Genomic DNA, 27,062 nt, shown 5'->3' with positions numbered 1-27,062 from the left:
AAGTGATCAGCAATATAAGAGGGTAATGGGTGCATGGAGAAAATGATCATGGAGGGAAAAAATGCAAAATAACCCCAGCGAAAGGCTGGTAGACGTGCCATAATGATTGATTGCAAATGTAAGCATACAATTACGCTATAATTGACATGTACAATTAATTGTATTCATGAAATGTGTTTCGGGCAAGGTGGCATTTTGATGAAGGTATAATTGCCCACTCAACTCAACATGTCTGGCTAGGTTCAGAGACTTCGCAAGGGGCATGAGGATGCATCTATTGGAAGCTAGGTTACCGGCTGGACGGTAGACACATGGTTCTCTGTAGACAGAAAGCTCTAGAAGGGTCTGCAAAAGAGGACAGGTTTTAAGAAATTCCAACCTTCCTGAAATAGATGAGCTGCCACAAACATCCGCAGACATTTAATCCTAAGTAGGGAGGTTATTACACCACTGTTCATGTTCAGCTGTGGGGAAAAAATTGAAGTCACTTCAGTCAGTGCTTTTTGTAATTTAGGATCACATACTGGTTCGGTCTGAATTTTTTATTCTGTTGGAAATGATTTGGAGCATCTTAATCTCCGAGTAAGCCATTTATTGGTGATGTTATCTAAATTATGTAATAGTGTATCCTCAAAATTGACAAATTGACAAAGTTAATGATCAGAGTAGTATAATGGTCTCATTTGATTGATATCAGGAAGGGGAAAGCTTTCCCTAGAGTCAAGTAATAATGGTAACTGAAGCGGAATGAATTAACTAGTTGGGTCGGTACAGGAGACAGGACAGTACACCCGATACTGTTAAGTCCTGAAACAAAGATGTAAAATCTCCCGCTTGATTGAGTTGAATTGCGCAATGAACCAGTAGCAGCGCATGCAAGATTTGTATTTTATTGATAGTTATTCCATTTTGGTCCCAAACAGGAAATTTTGCGTGTTATTATTGGCCACCAGGAGACCCACATGCCATTATAACAGACTTATTGTTTTGGTCATGATTGACAGCTTGGTTGAGACTGAAATAAGGGAGGTGGATTCTACGCTCATTGCGTCATTCGTGGCCTTCACGACGCTGTCTCTTGGCACTGAAGGTTGCCCAGACAGCCTTAGTGGATCTTAACCATTTTCATTGTTATGCCGTTTATTAGTCTGATGAAAAAGCAATATACTTACGAACTTAAATCCTCAATAAGAAAAGGGATGCTTAACACTGAAGTGGTTGCACTGAAGAATGGTAAGGATGATTTAACTCTGACAAGAGTTTTCATTCCAAGGCCAATTGTTTTGATAGAATAGTGTTGTCGACAGAATTTATTGTTGTACTTATTATTAAAGACTGTATGGTGTTCAGTTTACTGAACATTGTAATTGAAAGAAATGCAATAAACAGGATTTTATTAGTTTTTGTTTTATGGTGCAGATATGTCAGAGAAATGTCTTGGTCTCAGTAAAACTGACTGTATAAACTATCCATTATCAGCAATTGCAGCGACCATGGCCATCTCTTCCAGAAAACTTATTCAACCAGGGTAGGTTAGTTCCCAAACAGTTCCAAGATGTGGTGCGACACCGTTCCATTTGAAGCATGTGCTCTGATGGTACCTTTTTGCAGTTATTTTTTGTTTAAAGATTTTTATGTGTTTCTATGGAAACATTTTGATGGAAATTGGTGCTGGTTTCCGGAACAGTTGCAAAGTGCATTTGTTTTGGTATCCTCATCAGTGTTTGAAATTAAGCATGAAAGTCCTTGTCATACGCCCAATGCATAATGTTACAGATTTAAATGGTCCGTAGATTCAAATATTTCAGGAGCAAACTGCTAAGACCATTAAATTTTAAAATCAATGTTTGTATTTACCCAGCAAAGTAGAGCCTTCAGTCATGTGACACTGCATACCATTTCATTCTTTAGAAAGTAAGTTTACAGCAAATAGTTTCAAGGACAGTTTACAACAGCTATTATGAACAGCCTGAAGTTTGTGCTCATTTTCTGTACAGCCTTGCCTTCTCTGCAGTGCTAAAGCACTAAATGAAGCAAGTCTAGATTTCCTCAGGTTCTGTATGTCACATCTCAATGGGGTTCCTCTGTTACTATCAAAGCTATGTATATCCAGAGTCCAGGAATCAGTCTATAATGCGAAATGTGTTCACTGTAATGCCATTATGGTTACGGTAATGCCAGAATGGTCATGGAAATACCATTGTGGTCATGACAATAGCTGTATGGTTACGGTAATGCCAGAATGGTCATGGAAATACCATTGTGGTCATGACAATAGCTGTATGGTTACGGTAATGCCAGAATGGTCATGGAAATACCATTGTGGTCATGACAATAGCTGTATGGTTACGGTAATGCCAGTATGGTCATGGAAATACCAATGTCATGACAATAGCAGTATGGTTACGGTAATGCCAGAATGGTCATGGAAATACCATTGTGGTCATGACAATAGCAGTATGGTTACGGTAATGCCAGAATGGTCATGGAAATACCATTGTGGTCATGACAATAGCTGTATGGTTACGGTAATGCCAGAATGGTCATGGAAATACCAATGTGGTCATGACAATAGCTGTATGGTTACGGTAATGCCAGAATGGTCATGGAAATACCATTGTGGTCATGACAATAGCTGTATGGTTACGGTAATGCCAGTATGGTCATGGAAATACCATTGTGGTCATGACAATAGCTGTATGGTTACGGTAATGCCAGAATGGTCATGGAAATACCATTGTGGTCATGACAATAGCTGTATGGTTACGGTATTGCCAGTATGGTCATGGAAATACCATTGTGGTCATGACAATAGCTGTATGGTTACGGTAATGCCAGAATGGTCATGACAATAGCTGTATGGTTACGGTAATGCCAGAATGGTCATGGAAATACCATTGTGGTCATGACAATAGCTGTATGGTTACGGTAATGCCAGAATGGTCATGACAATAGCTGTATGGTTACGGTAATGCCAGAATGGTTATGGAAATACCATTGTGGTCATGACAATAGCTGTATGGTTACAGTAATGCCAGAATGGTCATGACAATAGCTGTATGGTTACGGTAATGCCAGAATGGTCATGGAAATACCATTGTGGTCATGACAATAGCTGTATGGTTACGGTAATGCCAGTATGGTCATGGAAATACCATTGTGGTCATGACAATAGCAGTATGGTTACGGTAATGCTAGAATGGTCAGGGAAATACCATTATGGTCATGACAATAGCTGTATGGTTACGGTAATGCCAGTATGGTTATGGAAATACCAATGTCATGACAATAGCTGTATGGTTACGGTAATGCCAGTATGGTCATGGAAATACCATTGTGGTCATGACAATAGCTGTATGGTTACGGTAATGCCAGTATGGTCATGGAAATACTATTGTGGTCATGACAATAGCTGTATGGTTACGGTAATGCCAGAATGGTCATGGGAATACCATTGTGGTCATGACAATAGCTGTATGGTTACGGTAATGCCAGTATGGTCATGGAAATACCATTGTGGTCATGACAATAGCTGTATGGTTACGGTAATGCCAGAATGGTCATGGGAATACCATTGTGGTCATGACAATAGCTGTATGGTTACGGTAATGCCAGAATGGTCATGACAATAGCTGTATGGTTACGGTAATGCCAGAATGGTCATGGAAATACCATTGTGGTCATGACAATAGCTGTATGGTTACGGTAATGCCAGAATGGTCATGACAATAGCTGTATGGTTACGGTAATGCCAGAATGGTCATGGAAATACCATTGTGGTCATGACAATAGCTGTATGGTTACGGTAATGCCAATATGGTCATGGAAATACTATTGTGGTCATGACAATAGCTGTATGGTTATGGTAATGCCAGTATGGTCATGACAATAGCTGTATGGTTACGGTAATGCCAGAATGGTTATGGAAATACCATTGTGGTCATGACAATAGCTGTATGGTTACGGTAATGCCAGAATAGTCATGGAAATACCATTGTGGTCATGACAATAGCTGTATGGTTACGGTAATGCCAGAATGGTCATGGAAATACCATTGTGGTCATGACAATAGCTGTATGGTTACGGTAATGCCAGAATGGTCATGGAAATACCATTGTGGTCATGACAATAGCTGTATGGTTACGGTAATGCTAGAATGGTCAGGGAAATACCATTGTGGTCATGACAATAGCTGTATGGTTACGGTAATGCCAGTATGGTCATGGAAATACCAATGTCATGACAATAGCAGTATGGTTACGGTAATGCCAGAATGGTCATGGAAATACCATTGTGGTCATGACAATAGCTGTATGGTTACGGTATTGCCAGAATGGTCATGGAAATACCAATGTGGTCGTGATAATACCAGTGTGGTTTTGATAGTATCAGTATGATCATGATGATGCCAGTATGGTTATGGAAATACCAATGTGGTCGTGATAATACCTGTGAGTATGGTCGTGATGATGCCAGTGTGGTCATGATAATGCCAATATTGTCTTGGCCTTTCCATTATGTTCCTTTTTATGCCAATATGGTAATAGTAAATATCAATATGTTCATGGTAAGTCCATTGTGAGTTCATTGTAATGAAATAACCTGTTACAAAAATTTGTCCTTTCGATATTTTTTATGTCGTGCATCAGTGAGTTATTAAAGTTTAGGTGTTACTATAAATGGCAAGCCCATCCTCCCCGCCTTTGTCACCACTGGTCATTTGTATCGGTTTTCGGTCAATCAGTTTGAATGTTTTTCTTCCATTGACATGTCCTCCATCACCAACAGTGATGCAGCGCCATAATCTCATCTCTCCTTGCCCTCAGTGCAGGACTTATCAGACTGGATTAATGGAGACTGAGAGGAGAAATGATTCCTCACGACATACTCATAATATCATTTGTCAAGCATGAGACTTTTCCAATTTATTCTTCTTGCTTTGGCTCAAGGATATTTGGTACATAACATGAATAAGCTGTTTAAGTTATTTCTTTATCTTCGTTGAAATTAGCCTGTCCTCCCACAGAACTGCAATCTACTTTGTCTAATGTGAGGTTTTTCTTCAGGAAATTGGTTCCACAACAGGAAAATAGACCAAAGCAATGTCAAAAAAGATTTGTATCATGTCCTGATTCACATAAAATAGTACAATTTCAGTCTTTTGTTTTTTTCTTCTAATGTTTTATGTGTAATTCAATAAGTGTACATGGTAAAATGACTTGCGTAGTCTGGCTGCTGGCCAGCTTACTGACCAACCCACTCATTCACCAAACTGTCCACTAACTCGTCATCTAACACACCACCCTGTTCACCAATCCCACCACCTCACTCATTAACCTAGCTCACCAAAACCACTACCTTGCTCACCATATCCGCCACCTCTCTCACTAAATCTGCCACCTCACTCACCAAACCCACCACTATGCTCACCAACTCACTCATCACCCTAAATTCTTTCCCTCGTCTACCCACTCAAACTCCGACACCCACTCAGTTACTTGGTGAGACAAATGCCCACACATGCATGCCTAAACAGACAGAAGATGGTTCACAAAGCCTCTGTTATGGTTGTTAAAAATGATTGTTGTGTCATTCTGTACATGGTTTATTAACATCATAAGCCTTTGATTCAATTTAGCTCTCCTCCTAATGTGATAAATCTCTTCTTCCAGATTACATTGATCCATGACCGGAATTCCGGAAAACCACGAGGATATGCTTTCATCGAGTATGAACATGAACGAGACATGCATTGTGAGTATAACCGCAGCCATTTTCTATTTTCCCCAGGAAAGGAACCATTAATACTTCAGACACTGATATGTAAAGGAATCCATCCATTTATCAGTCCATCAGTCCATCAGTCTTAGTGCAGATGGATTAAAAGGGATTATGACCCACAATTTTATTTCAAGGGAAGATAACTCTGAGTTGAAAGCTTTGCTAGATTTTTTTCAAAACAGAAAATGATGAATCCATGATTGATACCACATTGGTGTTTACAGTTACGTTCAAAACAATATTCAGCTTTACTAAAAGGTAATTATCGTGCTAATAATGTCAAGATAAAAGGCATGTCTTCTTCTTTCTGTGACTGTCAACAGTGCGGTAGATGAGTGGTTGAAGGTTGCTTTCTGCTTGAATAGCTTAGATGTCAGTCCAGCTGGTAGCGATCTCTGCCCAGAAATACCAATGACTTGTAGTATGATCATTGTTTCACACAGTTCAGACACAGCAACCTAGAAGTGGATAAAAGCAATATTGCTAAAGGTTGCAATTCAGTCCTCGGAATCGGTGTACCAAAATATGGGGATATGACCAGGATTGGCCCCATGGTATCTTACAAGGCTATATGACTGGTGTAGGCACTGATTCAAGAGCACTTGCCCCGCCAAAGTATGAGTTCCATCATCCTGAATCATCCATCCTCCATCATCCATCATCCTCATCTCAACAATTTCTTTAGACTACTGACCAATCAAGATCTAGTTTTGAATTGGTCTTAAACAACCCATGAAAGGCAGAATTTGGTGGTCAGAGTCTCTGACTTGGTCGATGCACGTCATCCAATCCCAGTTGCATAAATCAATGCTCATTATGTTAGTCACTGAATTTTCTGGTCCAGATTATTTATAGACTGCCACCGTATAACTGAAATATTGCTGAGTGTGGCATTAAACAACCAACCAACCAAGTATTGGTAGCTTTAAAAGTCGATATTGCTTTTCTCTGTTGTCAACCACTTGTTTGCAAGATACAGATACACTCTACAGGCCATTCCCATTGAGCATGAATATTCCTGAATGCAGTGGACTCCATCTCCCATTCAATAACTATTCCATACTTGGAGCCCCCTGATCTCATGAATGGCTTCTTGCTAATAAGACCATTGGGCCCCTATATTTGTCCCTTGCCATGTGAAATTGCAAATCAATTGGAGGGCTGTCTCGAGGACATTGCTGCAGAGTTACTGCCCCTTGCCCTTGCCAAATGCCTAATTTTTACACGTTCACTCCAGACACCATGCACCAGTTGATAATGCAACACAGTGTTTCCAATTATTTCTCATCAGACAAGTGAATGTTTCGTATACAGTAATAGGGGGTGCGACAATTCAGGTCCTAAAAATAATTCTCTTTATCTACAAGAATAAAATGATTGGAGCATCCTGCTTCTAATTACAGCTACACAAAATCACTGTTGGGTAAAAAATGTTTCCGGTTAATCAACAGCTATCGTATGATGGAAAAAATATTTGTTTTCATGGTAGCATTGCTCTGATAGTGCTTGAATATGGCTGAGAAACAACACAAAAACTAAACTCACTCACCCGTCTATTTCATAGTAGTAGTCAGTAGTTCTGTCCTAAACTTGACTACAGATGTGAGACTTTGTGGTTAGAAAATGGTCATGAACTTTGTCTCATCATGGAGAAAGTAAATTCCTACACATTAAAATTTCGATATGCATTTTGGTCAGAGGTTTGATAATGCTGAAAGAGCATTTCCGTTGGAGTAAAAGAAATTTGAATTACCCTGTTGCCTAATGAGAAAAACATTTGTATATGATAATTTGGCAAGGAATGTCTAAAGCGCCCTTTTTGGACAGATCTAATTGAAGGTTTAGGTTTATAAGAAAGAGCTATTTCCGGTGCAGGACCACCTGCTTGTTTCGACGAATTATGCAACAGATCATCTTGACAGACGCCAGACGCAGAAATAGGGAAGTGGAAATCGATAAAGCTCGATCATGGCCCATGTGTTGCCCGAATCAATGAGTAAGATCGTTAGAACTACCATATTCATCATATAAGATGCCCAGGGTGCATGAGAAACATAAAATGATGACTGCTTCCAAACTGGTACATCTGTGTGATATAAACAGCTTGTGGTGCAGATGGGAAGGAGATATATTGCTGAAGGACACTTCTTTATTGTTTTCAAAGAGTGAAGGATTGTTATTGGAACAGGTCCATTATGTGTTGAATACAGTATGTTTTGATAATATGCTTCGTCAAGGTCAGAGGGAACTAGAAATGAATTGGTACAGTCTAGGCAGCAGTTGAAACAACTTCGTAGACCTCTCCCAACTTGCTTAATGAATATCCTGTAAATTTAACAACCAAGCAGTTACATTCCTATTTTAGCTCATTTTGATGGATTAAACTTTTTTTAGCAGTATAGAAGGATGGAAATGAGGAAAAACTTGATATTCAATTGATATATGGGGATATTTTTATCAAAGGTTCCGATTATTGGCCAACATTTTATTTTCTCATGGGTTTGGTAAAATCAAACAATTTCGGCCCGTCAAGGTTGTCCATTTTAATCCTAATCAAGGACAGTTTTTATAGATGAAACGTGAACCCGTCTTCATCAACCTGACCTTGAAGCGTTTACATGACTACCTCTGTGAAGTGGTATAAAACAGCTTTAAAGACAGAACAAGCTTTAGGCTAACAGAAACTTGATCGTGTTTTCTTGGGAGTATTGCTCCAGCTAAAGAAATGCCACTATGATGTGTTGAAAAACATATTGAGCGGGCAAGCCATTCTGCCACATAACTGATAGCATGTTCCATGCAGTAAAGCATCAGTTGAGCTAGATGTGTGGAGCAAGGCTTTTCCTTCTCACTTGTTACGGACTGGAAAGGCAGCAGGGTCTACCCACTGCTCATTATACAATGCTGAAACGGAGGAGGATTTTTTAATCCAGTTGAATGATGTGGCTGAATTATGATTACAGTGTATGGATGTTTCAGTTACCGATGCAGTGAAGTTAATTATGGTTGAAATATTGCTGGAGGGATTTCTGCATTACTGCTTCTGTTCTACCGGATGAACTATATCAGCTATTGCAATATTTTTGGCGATATATAATTACTGGTCCAATTCGTTTATTTTTGCCGCTTGACAAACTCTTATCAGAAAACGGAGGTTTTGCACCAGACTGTTAAACATCGAGAGGAATTTGCCGATGTCAGATCAGCAACGGAAAATCATACATCATAATCTATCAAAAATTGTTCCTGAAAATACAGCTTGACATGCAACTTGCTTAAAATAAAGATGAAAAAAATCGGTTTGACTGAGAATTAATTTCTGTATGGCAAAAACATAAAGGTTATAATAATATTGTCAAATTGTTTAGAAAAACGTTGATCTCAAATTAAATTTACAGAATATGGCGCTTTGTCTATTTTGGTAACAGATTTCAGGGCTGATAATGTTAATTAAGTTTCTTGATGAAGGTATTGTATTAGTCTGTGGAATGCCAGGAATGTAGCACCACTCCTCAGACAATCCACAGTCTCTTCATTGAATGCTACAGTCTCTGCGTCTACTTCCCCCTTGCTACATTATACCCTTCTTCCAGAAAACTGATTCTAGCTTGATGCAACATAGAATTAATGTCTGTTATCCCATATAGAACTAAGAATCCACGGACTCCAGGGACAAGGCTGGGGTAATCACATTTCAGATATTGTCTATTGTGTTGAGTACCAATTATTGGTTCTTCGATAAAGACTGAATTTGTCAGATCCGTCGGTATCTGGCCTACTGCCAGACTTTTGCTGGGAATCATCTGTTTCAAAAAGTATGCCCTCGTAATTGACATGGTGCGCCATCCTGAATTGAATAAGGCTTCAGTGGGATGCCCAGATCACTAGTTTAATACTTCTGGTGGTGTCACGGATGTTCCACTGAAGTTGTTCCTTTGTGGTCTTTGTGAGGGTTCGGTCATTCACCCTGGATTCAGAGTTAAGATCCTGTCATGCATCAAAGTCCTGTTATGATCCAGTCATGCACCAAGGTGATGTTAGCATCCTGTCATGCGCCAAGCTTCTTTACAGATCCTGTTAAGCATCCTGTTGAGCACCATGGTACTGTCAAGATCCAGTGAAGTGCCAAGGATCATTTAGGATCCCGTTATGCAACAAGATTCTGTTAGCATACAGTCATGATGTGCCAAGGTCCGATTGGGATACAGCCATTCACCAGGGCACTGTTATGATCCTGTCATATACCAAGGTACTGTTAGGATCCAGTCATACGCCAAGGTACTGTTAGGAGCCTTGGCGTACACCAAGGTACTGTTAGGATCCGGTCATGCGCCAAGGTTCTTTAAGCATCCTGTTTAGCGCCAAGGTACTTCTAGGTTCTAGTTAACACCAAGGCAGGTTCCAGTGAGGTGCCAAGATTCTTTTTAAATCCTGTTTTGCACTAAGCTCAAATGGTTTGCTAACTGGGCCAGAGTATATTTTTAGGTAATTAGTTTGAAAACTGCAGCTTATTTTCCCTGCTTAGATTAGAATATTTATGGCATAATCGGCTAATTGCCTATACATTATTGGCAATGGCTCTTAATATATAAGTAACTTTAGTTTTAGGGAGCATAGTTCTGTTGAGTAGACTTGGTAAGTCTCTGAAATGAATGTATATCAAATATAGCCTTCATTAAAAAGTCAATTTTCATTTCGAGCATTCATATAATGGCATCTTACTTGTCCATGGGCAACTAGATATGGGCTAACTTCCAATTATGTTTTCAAACTGCAAATAACCTTGGATTCATTTCAAATCTGCACAAAATGTAGCTATTAAATGTTGAAGTGATGATAAAGGAAAGTTACCTTTTCTCGCTATATATCATTTCTTGATAAAAAGTCCAGTAAACATTAACATCAGACACCATGTTGATTTATTCTTTGATAATATCAACATCAGGATTATGCAGTAAAAATCAGGGCAAATGGAATATTAATCAGGACAAGTAACTTTCTAAAAAATATAATTTGAACCCCTTGTATAACAGATTAAGTGGATGCATTAAATATGTGGCTTCTTTTGTTTAACAATGTGAAACAAGTCTACCTAGAACCTGCATGCTTCACTGCAAACACACTGAGAGTAATGAAGCTAGTAAATATTACCATGACAGCATCAGCTATTTAACTTGTTCACGTTTACGTTCTAACGAATATCTAGAATGGTTCTGAGTATGCAACTGTCTTACAGGCAAATTGTCTGTAGCTGCTCTGTGGACGGAATAAGATGCAAAAGAAAAAGAATGCTAATGTTTTCAAAATGATTAAAGCATGAAATTGGCATTCTGGGGTGGCTTTAGACCGCAATGGCTTTCGATAGGGCAGGTCTTCTCTTGTGCCTTTCAGCTTGAAACGGTGGTGTCGTTACAGCAAAGCTCTCATCAGCTCGGCTGAATGAATACTTTCTGCAGGGGGAAATTACATAATTTGTCGACCTATCTGTACATAACAGGCTGTGTCAGAATATCCAGCCAGCGCCAGTGACTGGAATCAGTAATACCCCAGTGTCTCCCCAGTTGTAACAGCAACACCAGCACCAGCACCAGCACCAGCACTCGATGACAGTGATCCGACATCCCCGTGTGTTAGGCTTCTGCCAGCACCCTCTGTTAACTCTTTGCACAAGCAACAGGCTACAGATAACCTGTACTGCTGCCTTTATGGTCTGAAAGTGAATATTACGCTTAAAGCGAGTCTGATCTGAATATGGTGAGGCCCTTAAATATGGAGCCTTTAAATTAGAAGATTGTGTCTTCCTGGGTCGATTTATGAGGATATTTTGAAAAGACACAGATTAACCTTTGAAACTCCACTAAAAAGTGCTTTAGGAATGGTGATCTGGGTCTTTATGTTCAAATCAGTGCTCTCTTTAAAGCCACGAGTTCTTCGCCAGGCACACATTCATGAAAACATTGATTTCCATGTCAGTACTGGTCACGAAAGTTAATGTCATAAGTACTTTTATACCCTAACTATATTAACAAAGTATGAGGTAATAACCAAACCATATCAGTTCGATCAGACAGTTAGGCAAATCATGGTCTGTGCTACATCAACAGCATAGAAGAGAATTGGAAGCATAAAAAGCTTTTTAAATGGCAAACTATACTTCCAAGATGATGATATAAGCTGATACTCCTTAGCATGTGCTGTACTGTGAGATACAAGGGGTTAAAGTGGTGGGCGGACAAGATCCAGGCAGTATGAAATTCTGTCACTCTTGTCTGCAGTTCTCTGAACCAAGTGCCTTGCCAACAACCCACTGAAGAAGCCACAGACCGACTTCGGCGCTTGCTGATAAAACACCTCAAACCCATTCCCTTACTTTCCAACCTACACACCTCACTTTCAAAATGTAACTAATCAAGGTTATTTTAAAACCTACTACAGTTTAATTGGAAATTATTCAAGAAGCACACTTTACAGTGTAACATAAATTGGGAAGTGTTTGTCATGGAAACTTGAAATATAAAGTAGTTTTACTTTGGATGCATATTAAACTAGTCAAGTGTGCAGTTAAACAAGATCTTTTTGTACCATTAAACAAAATTATTTCTAGGTAAATGCTTGTTCAACATCAAGGTATAAATCTTGGAGAATTTTAAACCTAAAAAAGCAGATAATTATTTGCTGACAAGAGAAAGTTCCTTGTTAAAGCCGATTGATATGTGGTTGTTGCCAAAGCGACATTCAAAGTACACGTTAAAGGAAGAGATGCCGCTCTCCCAATCCAGTCTTGGTGTAACAGCAGAAAATCCACAATGCTCTTTTATTGATTTTTGAGAAACTATGAGGGAATGCTAGGAAATGTGAGATGTTTGTGATGAAAACAAAGCAAATATATCACATTATTGTCTCATTAGAGCAGGGGTGATAGGAGGATTTAAAGTTATGGAAAATGACAGTATTTATAAGATGTATTGTAAATGGCTATGCTATGTTAGGCTTATTTTCTCGATGCTAAAGGAAAGGTTGGCATTAACATTTTGGAAAATGATTCAGAAAAGGTTTTCTTTGAATTTGAAATTTATGGTAGTCTTAATTATTTCATGTTTGTTGGTTTTGGGTCCAGTGAAGCACCAGTGCATCTGAAACCTTTAAACATTATGGTTTCAAGTCATTTGCTTCTGAACATTCCAAGCTTGTAACAGTATTTTTCCTGACCATCTCTCAACAAAAAGGATGTGCTTTAGAACAACATGTACTGTATCTAAGCTTGCAGAAGCGCCACTAGGAGGATGACCCTTTCTCATATGCCAGTACTGTCATGGAACTTACTCCAGTATTATATCTATGCCACAAATATGATGGAATATAGTGCCAACAATACATGCATTTCGAACAACCTTGGTGACGATGACCATTTGTCAAGTGCTGACACTGTCTATTAGTTATGCGTCTTAATCATTTGTTAAAATGCTTATTTAATATAGCACCAGTAATACCTGTATGTGGAACCATCTTGATGAGTATGACCATAATTATTTTGCAACAAGTAATGACATGTGAAGCCAACAATTCGTGCATGCTGACAATGACTACTTGTAAGGTGCTGTCACTGTCAGTGAAGATAGCTAGTTGTCTGGTTGATACAATGTCACAAAGCTTGTCGTCTGAGGATATGATTAATGCCTCCTTCATGTCTTTCAAATGTTTGACAAGGTTGTATTGTTGTATTCTGATGAGGGCCTGTGTTTATTCATCTGGCAAGGAGAATGCCCCATTGTACGGTCAATTGGGGGGTCTCGTGGAAAGTCGCAATCAGCTTCTTCATCAACATTCACTACACTACTCGGCTCCCCCATTAAGCTAAGTTGGTGTCCAGAGGATCTGGTGATTGTAATATCCCTTGACCATTCATGTGCTACCAGAATAGCAGGACTCCAGTCAGTATTGTTGAGCTGTGGTGTCATGGTTTCGGAGCAGTTCATTTGAAGGTACTCAGCCTGGCAGTGGTAGAGAAGAGATTCCTTTCAAAACATAAATAAATGCCCAAATTTACTTTAACTTTTTCTTTTGCAATGCCACTGGTGGTGGAATCTTCTGAAGAACAGGGATTGCACAGTTGCTAAGAAGGGCAGCAGGTGGTTACAGAAGCCACAGTTCGAGCTGTTTGTGTTCATTCACGTTTTGCCAGGTGATGTTTGTGCTACACTTGCTGTGATGTCACATACAGGCTGTGTAAGACATAGCTAGCGAAGCTGTTGTTGATAAATGTGCAGGTCTAGGATCCAAAGTCCCCAGGATTATTGCATATACGCAGCATTCTTAAATGTTAGAGAGAGAGGATTTGGTCACGTGCCCTGGACTAAGTTCTGCCACCAATGTTTCCACTTGAGAGATGATCTCTTCCTGCCAGTTGATGGACTTCTGGCTGTTCTCCCAATCATTAGGCATTGTTTGGTCATTATGGCCCAGCTTGATCATTACTCCTTTCACATCCCTCAGTAGTTTTCACCAGTGTCATGCTCGCTTGTTCCTTTCGTGTGGTAACTGGCCTTGGTTCTGTTGTAGTGTCCAGGGTTTGTTCGATACCCTTTTTGTCTGCATCATTCTTCTGTTATGGACATGTTAGTGGCTGCTGGGTAGGGCAAAGAAATCAAGTTTATCCCGCGTCCAAAATATTTCTTCTGAATGTTTTCTTTTTCTGAAACAGATGAATGAATCGGAAGGCCCAAGACATGGGCCATGGACCTTCTGATACAAGCTTGGACACCTTGTCTTCATGACTAAGCAGGTTTCAATCAGCAAACTGACTTTCATGTCACGAGGTCATGATCTGACAGCTCCATACCATGATGAATTGTGACAGGCAGTGGTAGTTAACAAAAAGATCTTATTCCCAAATTGTCTCCAAACTTTCAATGACAAACTAATACTGTTTCACTTTTGAACAGGATACATCACTATGTAATTTTGAAGGACAAGAGCATGCGATTTCTAACCCAGCCTGCACAATGAACTGTGCCTGGGCTTGTATTGGTGCAGAAGAGGTGTGAAGCCACTTATTGTAATGGAGCCATACTACTCACCGAAAGAACCACTGATACCTACTTATAATGAATACTTATAATGAAACACCTAATTATTGCTTGTAATTTGATAATGAAGTACTTGTCTGGCTCTTAATGAGATCATGGCGACTATTACCCACTCTATATTTAATTATCTACAGTGTTGATAGTGGGTAAGAAAATATGACTCGATATCAGGGGTATCATTTCTAAAGCAGTTAGATAATAATATGGTTACAGCAAAATATCATTTATTGCAGGAGACAGTGAGTTTGTTATAGCTCTGTTCTGATAGATAAAGGCGCTTCCATGACTATAACACATGACTGTGTTCATGTTGTACAGTTACGGCTTCACAGAAATTGAATATATTCAGCTTATATTACAAGATCAAATTAAGAATGATAGCCTGAAAGAGACTGTCACTGGGTTGTTGTTGTGAATTGAAGATTTAAGGGTTCCCATATCAAGTACTATGAAAGCATGCCCGAGGGTAATTTGTAACTCTACACTGATAAATAAGTATGATGCAGAATTATCTGACACAACTGAAGAATATATTCCTACATTACAAGAGGGGAATATTGAAAAATGATAAAACGCCTCTGCTCTGACAAGATTAAAGAATATATGTAGCCTGTATTGCATGAGGGTGTGATAATGAAGTTGGCCTCCTCATCACGTATTCCCCAGCCATCTCGAAAGTGTCCTGGTCGCTGTATCAAGATATATGTGGCAGATTGAGAGGCTGTTAGACATTGATCAGTTCCTTGAGAATAATGACCTTTCGAGTAATTAGTTTTCATTGACAAGTAGCTCCACGTTGGTTGTAAACACTGATCTTCTACGTGATGAAACTTCACACCAGAGTTATCTTCCCTGAAAGACTATGCCTCTCCATTTTGATCTATTTTCGGTTTGTTGAATGAAGTGTATGTTACCTGTTTAATATTTCACCTGGTTTGTTCGGGATTGGACTAATCGGGTTGAATGTTTTGTCTTGCGATGTTTTTGATGTTACTAATGTTGTTCCTGTTTCAGCAGAGTTTTTATGTTACTGCAAGTGTACTAGGATGATACAAGATATTCACGTCGTTTGTAACAAACGCTTCGAAAATCTTGACATCTGCAGATTTTATAGAAAAAATGATGGATGAAATGTGTTAGCATTTGAAGAGAAATAGGAAAGCCACGATAAGGATTGGTAAGTCAGGGTTGATGAAAACAAAAGGAAAAAAACGCATGTTGTAAGCATACCAAGAATTTCATGATTGGTAAGTCGGAGATTGAAATGGGTACGAAATTTGGATTGGTAAGTGATTAAATTGTGCAACTAATTGAAATCTTGGTGGGTGTTGTAAGTGCACCCGTTAGGTATGTGTGTGTACATGCAGGATTTGGCTGGTATTACTTAGGTTCTGAGACTAATGGCTTTATTCCTTATTTCTCTTCAGACATCAACCAAACATGATGGCCTAACGGGGCATCCATGTTGCCTAAACATACGAAAGATTGCTCAAACTTAACACAGTCACATAGGTTTGTATGTGTGGTAAGCGTGGGTGTACTCTAGCTGGGACAAAATGATTGGTTTAAACATTCTGTTTCAAAATTATACAGCCGGGTCAGATCTTGTCCAGTCGCAATGAAATCTTCTTTAGAATGACTTAAAATGTGGATGAGTAAATCTTCTTTGGATGGATAGATTTGTGTGTGCTATGATAAGTATAACTGACTTATTTCATTCAAACAGCACTCATAAAATAGCACTGGATATTCAATTGGTATTCTTAACAAGAAAACTTTTTTTTTTTTTTTTTTTTTTTAGTTTTTGTGAAGCCAATCATATTTTTAAGGGGTAATGAACTCACGGGTGGGTAGTAAGTGGGAATGCATACAATATTTTACTCAAAAACTGTCACATTTTATCCTGAAATGTTAAGGGAGGGAATCTGTTTTTGTAATGCAATTTATGTGACATTTTCCATGTGGTCAGGTAAGAAAGGGTTTAATTTCGGGTAAGTTATTCGGGTAAGTAAAACACGCCCCGGAGGACTGCAAGATAGATGGCGTCGTTTCCATGGCGACCATGTATTCCGCCTTTGCAAGTCTGTCCAGATTTAGGAAGGGACCATCCGTTGTGAGCTGGGTAGGTAGGGTGGAGTAAGTGTTCTAATATTTTCAATCTTTCGTGTGACTAGGGCTCTTTACACTTCAGGTTATAAGTTTTCCAAATTTCTAAATTTTGTATGCAGGTAGGTATGAATGACACTTTGTGTTAGTTAACTGAGGTAAGCTTGTTTTCAGATAACAGTGGAATGTGATGACCTGTGTCAAGTTTCAAAATGCCACACTTATCCACACTAGACTACATTTTGATGTTCTGATACCTTCAGAAATATTTCCAGTGCTTAAGATGGAATGATTAAACTCTCAACCTTTTTAACCTGATTCTTGGATAATACATTTATACCATTCTACCTTCCTGTCCTTAGTGGTAAGCAAGGATCGGAATAGGAGTTTGTTATGAATGTTGGACTCTGAAAAATGGATAAGTGTGGATAAGTGTTTTATACAGTGACATTGTTTTTCAGAAATACAGGTGAGACAAGGTGAACCCATAGAGATCTGCACTCTCGTTGCTAAGCAACAACCGTTCCTAACCGTGACATTTTTCAGGAAACTCTTTTGGCCCAGAGAGAATTTTGAAAATGCAAAGACATCCTTGTGATTTTATTGCCTCTTTGATCACTTTTTTGAAAACAGCTGAAATGGAGGTAAATCTCGTTTGTAGTTACAAGGTATGTTTCCCTTTGAAAAGAAATCATTGCACAATCAATTGTCATAGAGATTGTTATTAAAGAACTGGTAAGTATGACACGAGTGAGTGTAGATTTCTGTAGAATCTGCTTCCTTTCCTGAAAAACTTGACACTATTTGTATTTTCATTTGTTATCTGTGTTATATTTTTAGCTGCTTATAAGCATGCCGACGGTAAGAAGATTGATGGGCGTCGTGTACTTGTGGACGTTGAGCGAGGCCGGACTGTTAAAGGATGGCGACCCAGGCGACTAGGTGGGTAGTGTTCATTGAGAGAGGGTGGTGATTTTCTAGCTGCATCAACACCTGTAGTATTCTAATACTTTTGGTTTTGAGACCCATCTGGGTTTTGAACCCATGCTCTCAGAGTGAGGCAGGCATCTTCAAGTTACTCCATGTACCTATCCTGACATCAGATCTACATGTGCCGTTGTGGACATTTTCCATCCTAGAATCGGAATGGGGTGCTGCAGGGATTGGAAAAGGCAGGTGCCATGGGCCCGTTAAAATTTTGAGTTTGAAACAAGGGCAGTGGCCCATTCAAAATTCAGGAAATGACTAATAATCCTGAAAAAGGCCCATTGTCAAAGTTCTCTTTCCCAATCACTGTGCTGGAAACCTGTACTGGCATGGAACATTCAGCTGTTCTGGCATGTGGGTTACAAACAGGGAATGACCAATGCAATGACCAAAGTCCCTAAGTTGGACTTATGTTTTAGCCTATTTTATTTCATTTATTAAAAATGTCATTCAATATAGTGTCCATAAATTTCCATGAAATCAATCGAGTTCTCTAGATGGAACCAAGAGGCTTCACAGATTTCTTATATCCATGGCGTAAAATGAAGGTTTTGTATGATGTTGGAAACATCAGATCTTACTTGACTGTTACTTCGATATTATAAGTGCTCATATGTTTCTTATAATGTAAGCTGTGAGCATTTGACTTCTTTTAATGTTTCCCCAAACGGATGTGACATTTTCAGACCATCAGTGCATTTCACTTTCTGATGATGTAAGCTAGAGGCATTCTGCTACATACTCCAGTATATATATTTAGATTACAGGTGTGGGGCATTTGTCAATGTCTGTTTCTGTTTCTAGATATTATGTAAACACCCTTCTGGTTATTTGGTCAGTATTTTTTATATGATATTTTTCTGCTATGAATCATTTAGAACCAGTTTCTCCATTTTGGCATTATTTCAGCACAGTAAGATAACTTTACACAATATTTTTCTCAGATGTTTTATGTATATTTTTCTGAAAATAATTTCCTTACGCCTATAATTTTTTAATCTGTCAAAGCTATAATAGTAATAGGTGAAAAAATCAGGTGTTCCTAAACTTCAGTTTAGCAGTTTATGAATGTACAAGAGTGAACAATTAAACAGCAAAGAGCAATGTACAGTTTATATTAGGAGTACCTCTTTAATGCTTGACGATCTCCTCAATGAGGCAGATCATATCATTTGAAGGAGCAAACATTTATTCAGTTATTCAAGTTGAACACACAACATAGACCTGATAATCAAAGAAAGAAATTTGTCCAACAGAACCTAATAAGATTGTGGCAAACAGGATGATGATGATGATGATGATGATGGGAACCATATTGTGGACAACAGACTTTAATGCTTGACGAGCTTATTCTTCAGCCAGAATAACAGGAAGTGTATCTGTGAGTGAACATTCTCCACAGAGTTCAAGTAGTAATTACTGTTAGGCCTCCTACCTGTAGGTTTTTGTAAGGGCTTTTTCCGAGGTGTATTCCACAAGACCCGTCCTTCTCAAAACGAAGTACATTCATGATGAACAGTCTATCAACTGGATATATATCCGGGATCTCTTACGTCAGTCAGAACCCTGACAGGATCAGATCTTCAATCAAAGGGCAACAATGACTGCACTAACACATTTTACAGTTTCTAATCTGGCCAATTTTAAAAAAGACAAATTAGGTAGATTTGTTAGTTTGTGATCATTATGAGTAGAAAGTACTGTATACAAATTTCTGAAATCTTAATTGATTTCACAAAGGAAAGCTTTCCATTACCCAGAGAAACCAAATGACTTCTGTTCTGTGTGCTGAAGCAAGAATTCCGTCCCATAAACAACTGGTGCCAAGCACCATCTGACGCAGGTTCATGTGAATCTGCCATTAATCTGCAGTCACTTGTACGGGAACCAAAGTGCATGTGTGTCAGCTGTTTAATTGGTTGATGACAATGCCGAGAATCAGTATCTTTGTCTGTGCCTGTCTTGCCCGCATGACCATTGTCCAAACTGATTATTGATAAGTACTATTTGAGTTGATGAGATGGGGACATGCACGACATGGTGTCAGCTCTAATTGTTGACAGTGGTTAATTGTTGATGTGAAGGATCAATAGGGTTTATATTTACACTGCCATTGTTACAATGTACGGGGCAGGGAATGCTGGTTTCTTTACACACAATTAACCCGATGTGTGGGATAAAGGTGTCACTCTAGACATTGCAGTGTAAATATAAGTTCCAGTACAGCCATATCACCCTGATCTAGACCTGTACAAGGCCTCAACTCTCTGATCTAGAATTTCATAAGTCTTTGAAGCCACATGACACTGACTGAATTGCACAAGACTCAATTCTGGACTGACTGGACTTGCAGAAGTCTCTGAGATCACATCACCCTTATCTAGATTTACGCAAGTCTTTAAGGCCATAACGCCATGATCTACACTTACTACAAGTCTCAAAGACGATATTTGTTGTTAAATCATAGTCTGAAGAATATATATGCTTTGAATGACTCTGTGTATTTGATTTTCATGTAGCACAGCCATTGAGCAGGTTAAGCCAGCCCTACCAGTGGATTTGAGACATATTGTTTTCCAAGATGAAAATATGAATCTGTTAGTCCATGGATTTGAAATGTGACATTGACAGCTGATAACAGGTGTCGAAAAGCTTTCTTTTCGCTGTTATGTTCCATTTCTTAAACTGTAGTGATATTTCAGCTTAGTCTCATTTGTGGGATATAAAAGGCAAACACAAGTACATGATTGTTTCATTGGTTTTCAGGAGGTGGACTTGGAGGAACCCGCAAAGGTGGGCCAGACGAGAACACGCGGTTCTCTGGACGTGATGAGTACGCACGTGAGAGGTGAGAGCTCTTTGTTGTCACACATAGCTTAGTTGTCTTGGCTGTTCAGCATGTACGTACTAATTAATGGATGATTAACTGATTGATAAGATGAGGTGGACCACTAAGTCTTGTCACAGCACCCATAGAAAAGTAAAATAATATGACCTTCGGAGAGGTCTGTTGTATAAAACTGAGCATGAAAGCTTTTGCTGAGTAAGCATATTTGAAATACATTGAACGCCAAAATATCACTTTACATTGTAAGATGATGCATGAAACTTCAGTATCCAGTTGTGTGTTTGAAAGTTAGGGTAAAACTAAAGAACAGCTGAAAAAATAGATATTTTGGGGGTCTCTTGATAGAGTAATTACAGCAATACCTCACAGACCCTATGATCTCCATTTGTTAGAAACACTGTTATTATGTTCAATATGGAAGAAGTGAATGAATGCAAACAATATTTCAGGTGTCATAGCGTCATAAAGAACTTATCTGCATAAAATGTTGCACACACAAATGTAGGCAATGAGTGAAGCACCTGCCCATATGTCAGCAGTGTGTAGACTTTTATATGGGAATGTTCATACACTTGATTAGTTGAATCAAACTCACAAAGAACACAGTGAAAGTTTCTGATCCTGAACATGGACTTAGACTGGATCAGTTACAGGGCCTTTATAACATATCAGGGTCTTGATTCTTTTTCAAGCGTACATGTAACAAATTGGTGATCATTGAGATCAGCCAGGGCTAACAGATGCTGTGTTTCAAAATGTGTCCCATTGTGGCAGTATTTATCGTCAGTGTCTCCTTATCAGTTGCTAACTACTTACTGTGTCACCGACCTCCGCCTCCGCTTCCAGCTCAGAGTCCTGCTCCTCGTCAACTGTTTCCATAATCATGTATAGACTAATCTTTATTTATATCACAGTTTCCGTGGGGATGAGAGAGGTGTTGGTGGAGGAGGCCGTGAACGTTCCCGTAGCAGGGAGAGAGAACGTCGCAGCCGTGAGCGAGACCGTGAACGTCCCAGACGCCGGAGTAGGAGCCGAGAGAAGCGTCGTTCTCGCAGTCGTGAGAGAAGGAGAAGCCGGGACAGAGATGCACCTGAAGGTACAAGAATTGAATATTTAAGAATACACAATACATGATCTTTACAATATTATTGTATTTTAGATACTGGCTGTTGTCTTGTAGCTGCAGTATTACCAAATACTGTGTTGAACATATCAGATTGTTGCGTATCATCACATCAGTGATACTGGAGTGGTAACTTAGTGGTTAAAGCATTTGCTCATCACGCCAAAAACCTTCCCCACCAGGAATGTGTGAAGCCTGTTTCTAGTGTCAACCACCCTGATATTGCTGAAATATTGCTAAGAGCGTTGTAAAACAAAACTTCCTCACTCACTCACTTGCATACATCAGTATTTTGTCAATGAAACACATTCAGTATTGTTTTGATATATAATAGAGCAGGGAGAAAAGAATGCTTTTTGGTGAAAGGATGAACATAACCTAATCCTGTTTGTTTGTTTCAGAAGAGGAAATGGGACGTTCCAAGGACAGAAAACGTTCGCGACGCAGTCGGTCCCGTGATCGTAAAAGGAGCAGGTCCCGTGACAGGAAGCGCAGTCGCCGTAGTCGCAGCAAGGAACGGCGCAGGCGACGAGAAGGTGGTGATGATGGTTTTGATGAAGTCGTCGTCAAAACTGAGAAGGGTGATGACTATGGCTATGGTGGCATCAACGGGAGCGGAAATGTTCCTCAAGAACCAGAACCACCAGCACCAGAAGAGTCTGCACCACCACCAGACAATAATGGAAGTTATCCCGGCATGGAAATGCAAAACGAGGCAGAACCACCACAGGAAGAAGATGGATACGGAGAATGAAGACCTTCCTGATTTTCCAGTTTTCCTTTGTGAGACTTTCAGAACAGTTTAGACATTCTGCACATGCATTTGAGTCGGTGTTCTACTGAGCTAGATCACGTGTGTGTTGTAAGCTCTGCTAGCACTTTACCACACTCAGAATTGACACTTCATACCCTGGTACATTTACCACTGAGAATTTGTCTCAATATTCACACAATGTCAAGTATTGCAGTGACTTAATTTTGCTCATTTCATGCTGTAGTGTATATATAGGGTAAATATTGTTATCACATCCTCCATCATCAGTCTTGCCAACATGATTTTGCAGGGTTTTTTTAAATTGGAGTATCTAAATCGACGATTTTTGCAATTTCCAAGTCTCTGCATCCTTGATTTCATTTGATCATAATGCTAGTCGATTGTTCACAGATTTGTTTTAAGGACAGTTCACAGTGTTTTATGTGCAGCAATTACCTTTTTATATTTGTATTGAAATGCCAAGTTCTGTAAACGGCATCATTGGATTGGACAAAATTTTCCCGAACTGTTTGAAATCCTTCCAAGAAAGAGTTTCCTCTATCACTAAACTGTTTCCGAGATCCAAGATGCTGTGCATCTGCAGTCCACCAGCTAATCATCTCAGTCAGTTATGAATTCATTCGATCATCTTTGTTCAGATGAAAGGCATTTTGTTACCATTATTTTAAATTGTCATCAAGTTCATTTGCAAATTTTTAATGTGTTACACTTTTGTGTCTTAGTAAATGCTGTGTAGATGAACAAATCAGATTGTTGTTATTGTAAATGTAATTCATTTGAACAACCAAAGTTTTGAAGAATGTCCAGAATTTAGATGCCTTTGTGACATTCATCAGTAACCATTGATTCTGGTAGCATCTCAAGATAAGCACCATTAAGTCAAAAATCATCAGCTAAATAGGAAAAGCCTGGATGAAAATGATGGATTTTATCATTCATTACTCATCCACTTGATGAACATTAGGGATTTGCGGTACCTATTCAATTTTGAAATTTCATATCTAGAGCAATTGGTGTTCTTGTAGAGTAGCCATGATTGGAAAGCAAGGATAAAGTTTTCATGTGTCCTGATTTTCTTCCAGCTCGGTATTGTGGCATGAGCACCTAATGGTAGTTGTGGTCCTCCTACACAGCTGTAATGTTTGTCTACTGTAATAAAATGAACTAAATGAGAAGTTTGTTTGTGTTGTGTTGAAAAGAGTGGCAGATATGCTAGTGTCAGATATGACCTGAACAACATTGAGCTGCCGTTGTTGGATTGAAAATGCCTGAGGTTTATGATGTAACCATCCAGTGGACAGTTATTACTGGTTTATTGTGAACCTTGCAGCTTTGAGATGCCCTAATGCTGATTTGGAAGGACCTGGTGAATGGTGAAAATGTGTGATGATAGGTGCCACGCCACGCCTCGCCATGCCATCACACGTTGCACACCACCACTCTACACCATGCCAGTCCATGCCAGTCCATGCCATTCGGTGCAAATGGGCAATTTGGCTTACTGTTCTGTTTACAGATTGGTTACAATTAACAAGTTTTAGAGTAGTGAAGAGACTTCACAACTTTCTACCATCCAGACTGTGTAGCTGCTTCCACAGTCAGACTAACAGTGGGTTAGCTTTACTCCACTCTCTGCAATATTCCAGGTATATGGCAGCCAGAGTGACTGGGTACTGTTAAAGCTGTCAAAACCGGTAGCTGTCCAATCTGGCAAGTAAGTCATCACAACACAACTCAGTCCGGTCTGTGGCTTGTACATTTATCATCATTATAAAGCTCTGCAATCCTGCAGTTGTCAGTTCTGCATCTCAAGGCTGTCTAAACCAGAATAGATAGATATTAATGTGGTTCAAACAGCATCCTGCTGAAGGAGGCAGTGAGACACTGGTGATCTAGTTGTTGGTTTGCTATGCGGAGAGTCTCCTGAGCAAACCAGAAACCTGCAAATGTGGGTTGGGATCATGGTCTAAGCTACTTATGATTCCAGGTTTGTAAGCACCATATGGATGGATCGCCTGACATTGGGTACTGGAATAGTATTTCGAATGGTCTTGTCCTCATAATTCATCTGGCATATTAGTACTCACATGTCAGTCTGACATCTTTTAATATTACTGATCAAGCTGGAGGCATAACCATAGTTGCTGATAACACCTGCCACAGTATTGTAATGCAGTTTTCTTATTGCTGGTGACACAAGCCACATGACAGTTGACACATTGCTGGTGACGGACGCCACACCACAGTTTACATATTGCTGATATCACTTGACAAGACACTAGCAACACTACAGTTTAAATATTGCCGATAACCTTTGACAAGACTACAGTTTAACACTATGGTGGTGACACCAGCAATACAACAGGTTAAATATCACGGGTGCAGAAAATGGACCCGTGAAGAATAGGTCTTCAGCAACCCATGCTTGCCACCAAAGGCAATTGTGGTTGTAAGAGGCGATTAAACGGGATCGAGTTAACAGGCTCGCTGACTTGGTTGACATATCATCCGTTCCCAGTTGCACTGATCGATGCTCATGCTGTTTATCACTGGATTGTCTGGTCTAGACTCTATTATTTACAGCCCGCCATCATATAGCTGAAATATTGCTGAATGGGTAGTAACACTAAACTCACTCACTTACTCACTGACTAATGAAAATGAATGATCATGCATGTTCAGATACCTCCTGAATGAATGAATTTGCAGTTAATAAGCAATGGTATTTTGGTTGTACAACCATTCATGTCCAGTTTGTGTTTTTTTTCTACAGATGGTCACATTGGCGTTATGCTGTAGCTATCCATGTCCTCCAGTGTTATTCCACTGGGAATCCTTTCCTTGAACCTGCAGCGGTTGTGTTGATGTGCTAGTGTCTGGTCACTGAACACCACGTCGCCAGTGTCAACACAGTAGACAAGGCAATTCATCCCGTTAATAAGGAACAAGACGAGGAAGCGCTGCCTACCCTGAAGCTGGTCTGGCTCACATTGATCGTCTAACGCCAAATAAAGTATATATGGTACATCATCACATCAGAAGTAGGCCACATCGGCCTACTTTTTTAAGAACGGTGATAAGGTTAATCTACAATTAGGTGTTAAGCGAGTAATCTTTTTTTGTGCAAATATGTCGAACGCTCGTGTCAGCATGAGTAACTGAATGCTCCCTAACTGTCATTTTAGTTCTTAACTATAACAGAAGGAGAGAGTCTTGGCTTAGGGTCCTTGTCAAGTTTCTTTTATGCCATTACCCACCCACTTTGTGTGATGACTCATAGTTAACGGAGTATGGCAAGTATTTTTCGAAATATTAGTAGTGATGTTGCAACCTGTATGAATGAATATCAACAATGCCAAGCAAAATGGCTGCGGTCAAGATGATTTGCAAATGATCGCTGTTCTCATACAGAGTAGTGCAAGTTATCGCCGAGGAGCTAGACTTGGAAGTTTAACAGTGTAAATGTCTATATGCACGAACAGGATTAGTTTGAGAGTTCTCGAGATATGTGTTTACAAAATCGCTTGGGATATTGAACGGGGGCTGAATTACATCGTAGAGATCTGCAGCCGGAAACAGATATTTCGCCTCACCGGATATACATGCTATTTGCGACGCACCCTCGTCAGGAGAAACAGACAGAATTCCACATCATAACAGTGTAATTATTGATGGTCAGAGTGCAGGATATACCAGGTCAACGTGTACTACAGTTTGAAAGCAGAAACCAAGGTCATTACAGTTCTTTTAAGAAAGAACGGTTGGGTAACGTTAACCTGATGGTTAAAGCCTCCTCTTGCGACGCTGAAGACCCGGGTTCGATTCTCCACATGGGTACAATGTGTGAACCTCATCCCGCACAAGGAATATTGCTGTGACCTCACCCACTCACTCATTCACGGGAGGGAAGGGAAGGGGGAACTTGTGGAGGAGTAAGAGGGGCAAGGGAAGGACAGGGGAAGAGGTACCATAGTGAAAACTTAAAATGAGGGGTTTTTTATAGACCCAAACAGGGCACTCTATTCATGAGACCAATCTTGATGATGATTTCAATTGAGTTGCATTAACAAGTGTGCCATGCTAAGAATAACCCATATTGCTCGCCAAGAACTGAAACGTCGGTTTTAAACCCACCTGCAACTAATTCTGAAATCTGAAAATCTGGGTTAGAATTAGTCTTCAGGACCTCATGTTTGTCGGCAGCAACATATTCCAGCTATATGGCATCTGTCCGTAAACAGTCGACCAGATATTCAGTGGTCAACAGCATGAGCATCGATCTACGCAATTGAGGATACGATGATATGTGTCAACCAAGTCAACGAGCCTGACCGATCAGGTCACCGATCCCGTTAA

General features: G+C 39.6%; 1 protein-coding gene across 1 annotated transcript in view; it reads left to right on the top strand.

Annotated features, from left to right (window-relative positions):
* Positions 1 to 23,881, top strand: part of LOC137261222 (U1 small nuclear ribonucleoprotein 70 kDa-like) — a 117,274-nt gene extending 93,393 nt beyond the window's left edge. The window contains exons 6-10 of the mRNA XM_067798934.1: positions 5,673 to 5,754; positions 17,814 to 17,915; positions 20,727 to 20,808; positions 21,723 to 21,904; positions 22,333 to 23,881. Of these exons, the coding sequence (XP_067655035.1) occupies positions 5,673 to 5,754; positions 17,814 to 17,915; positions 20,727 to 20,808; positions 21,723 to 21,904; positions 22,333 to 22,685 (801 nt within the window). The 3' untranslated portion in view covers positions 22,686 to 23,881. The remainder of the gene's footprint in view (positions 1 to 5,672; positions 5,755 to 17,813; positions 17,916 to 20,726; positions 20,809 to 21,722; positions 21,905 to 22,332) is intronic.
* The last annotated feature ends 3,181 nt before the right edge of the window (positions 23,882 to 27,062 follow it).

The sequence above is a fragment of the Haliotis asinina genome, chromosome 14 (genome assembly GCF_037392515.1).
Source record: "Haliotis asinina isolate JCU_RB_2024 chromosome 14, JCU_Hal_asi_v2, whole genome shotgun sequence".
Classification (NCBI taxonomy): domain Eukaryota; kingdom Metazoa; phylum Mollusca; class Gastropoda; order Lepetellida; family Haliotidae; genus Haliotis; species Haliotis asinina.
Note: the sequence above shows the minus strand (reverse complement) of the source record. Positions and strands in the feature narration are given on the sequence as shown.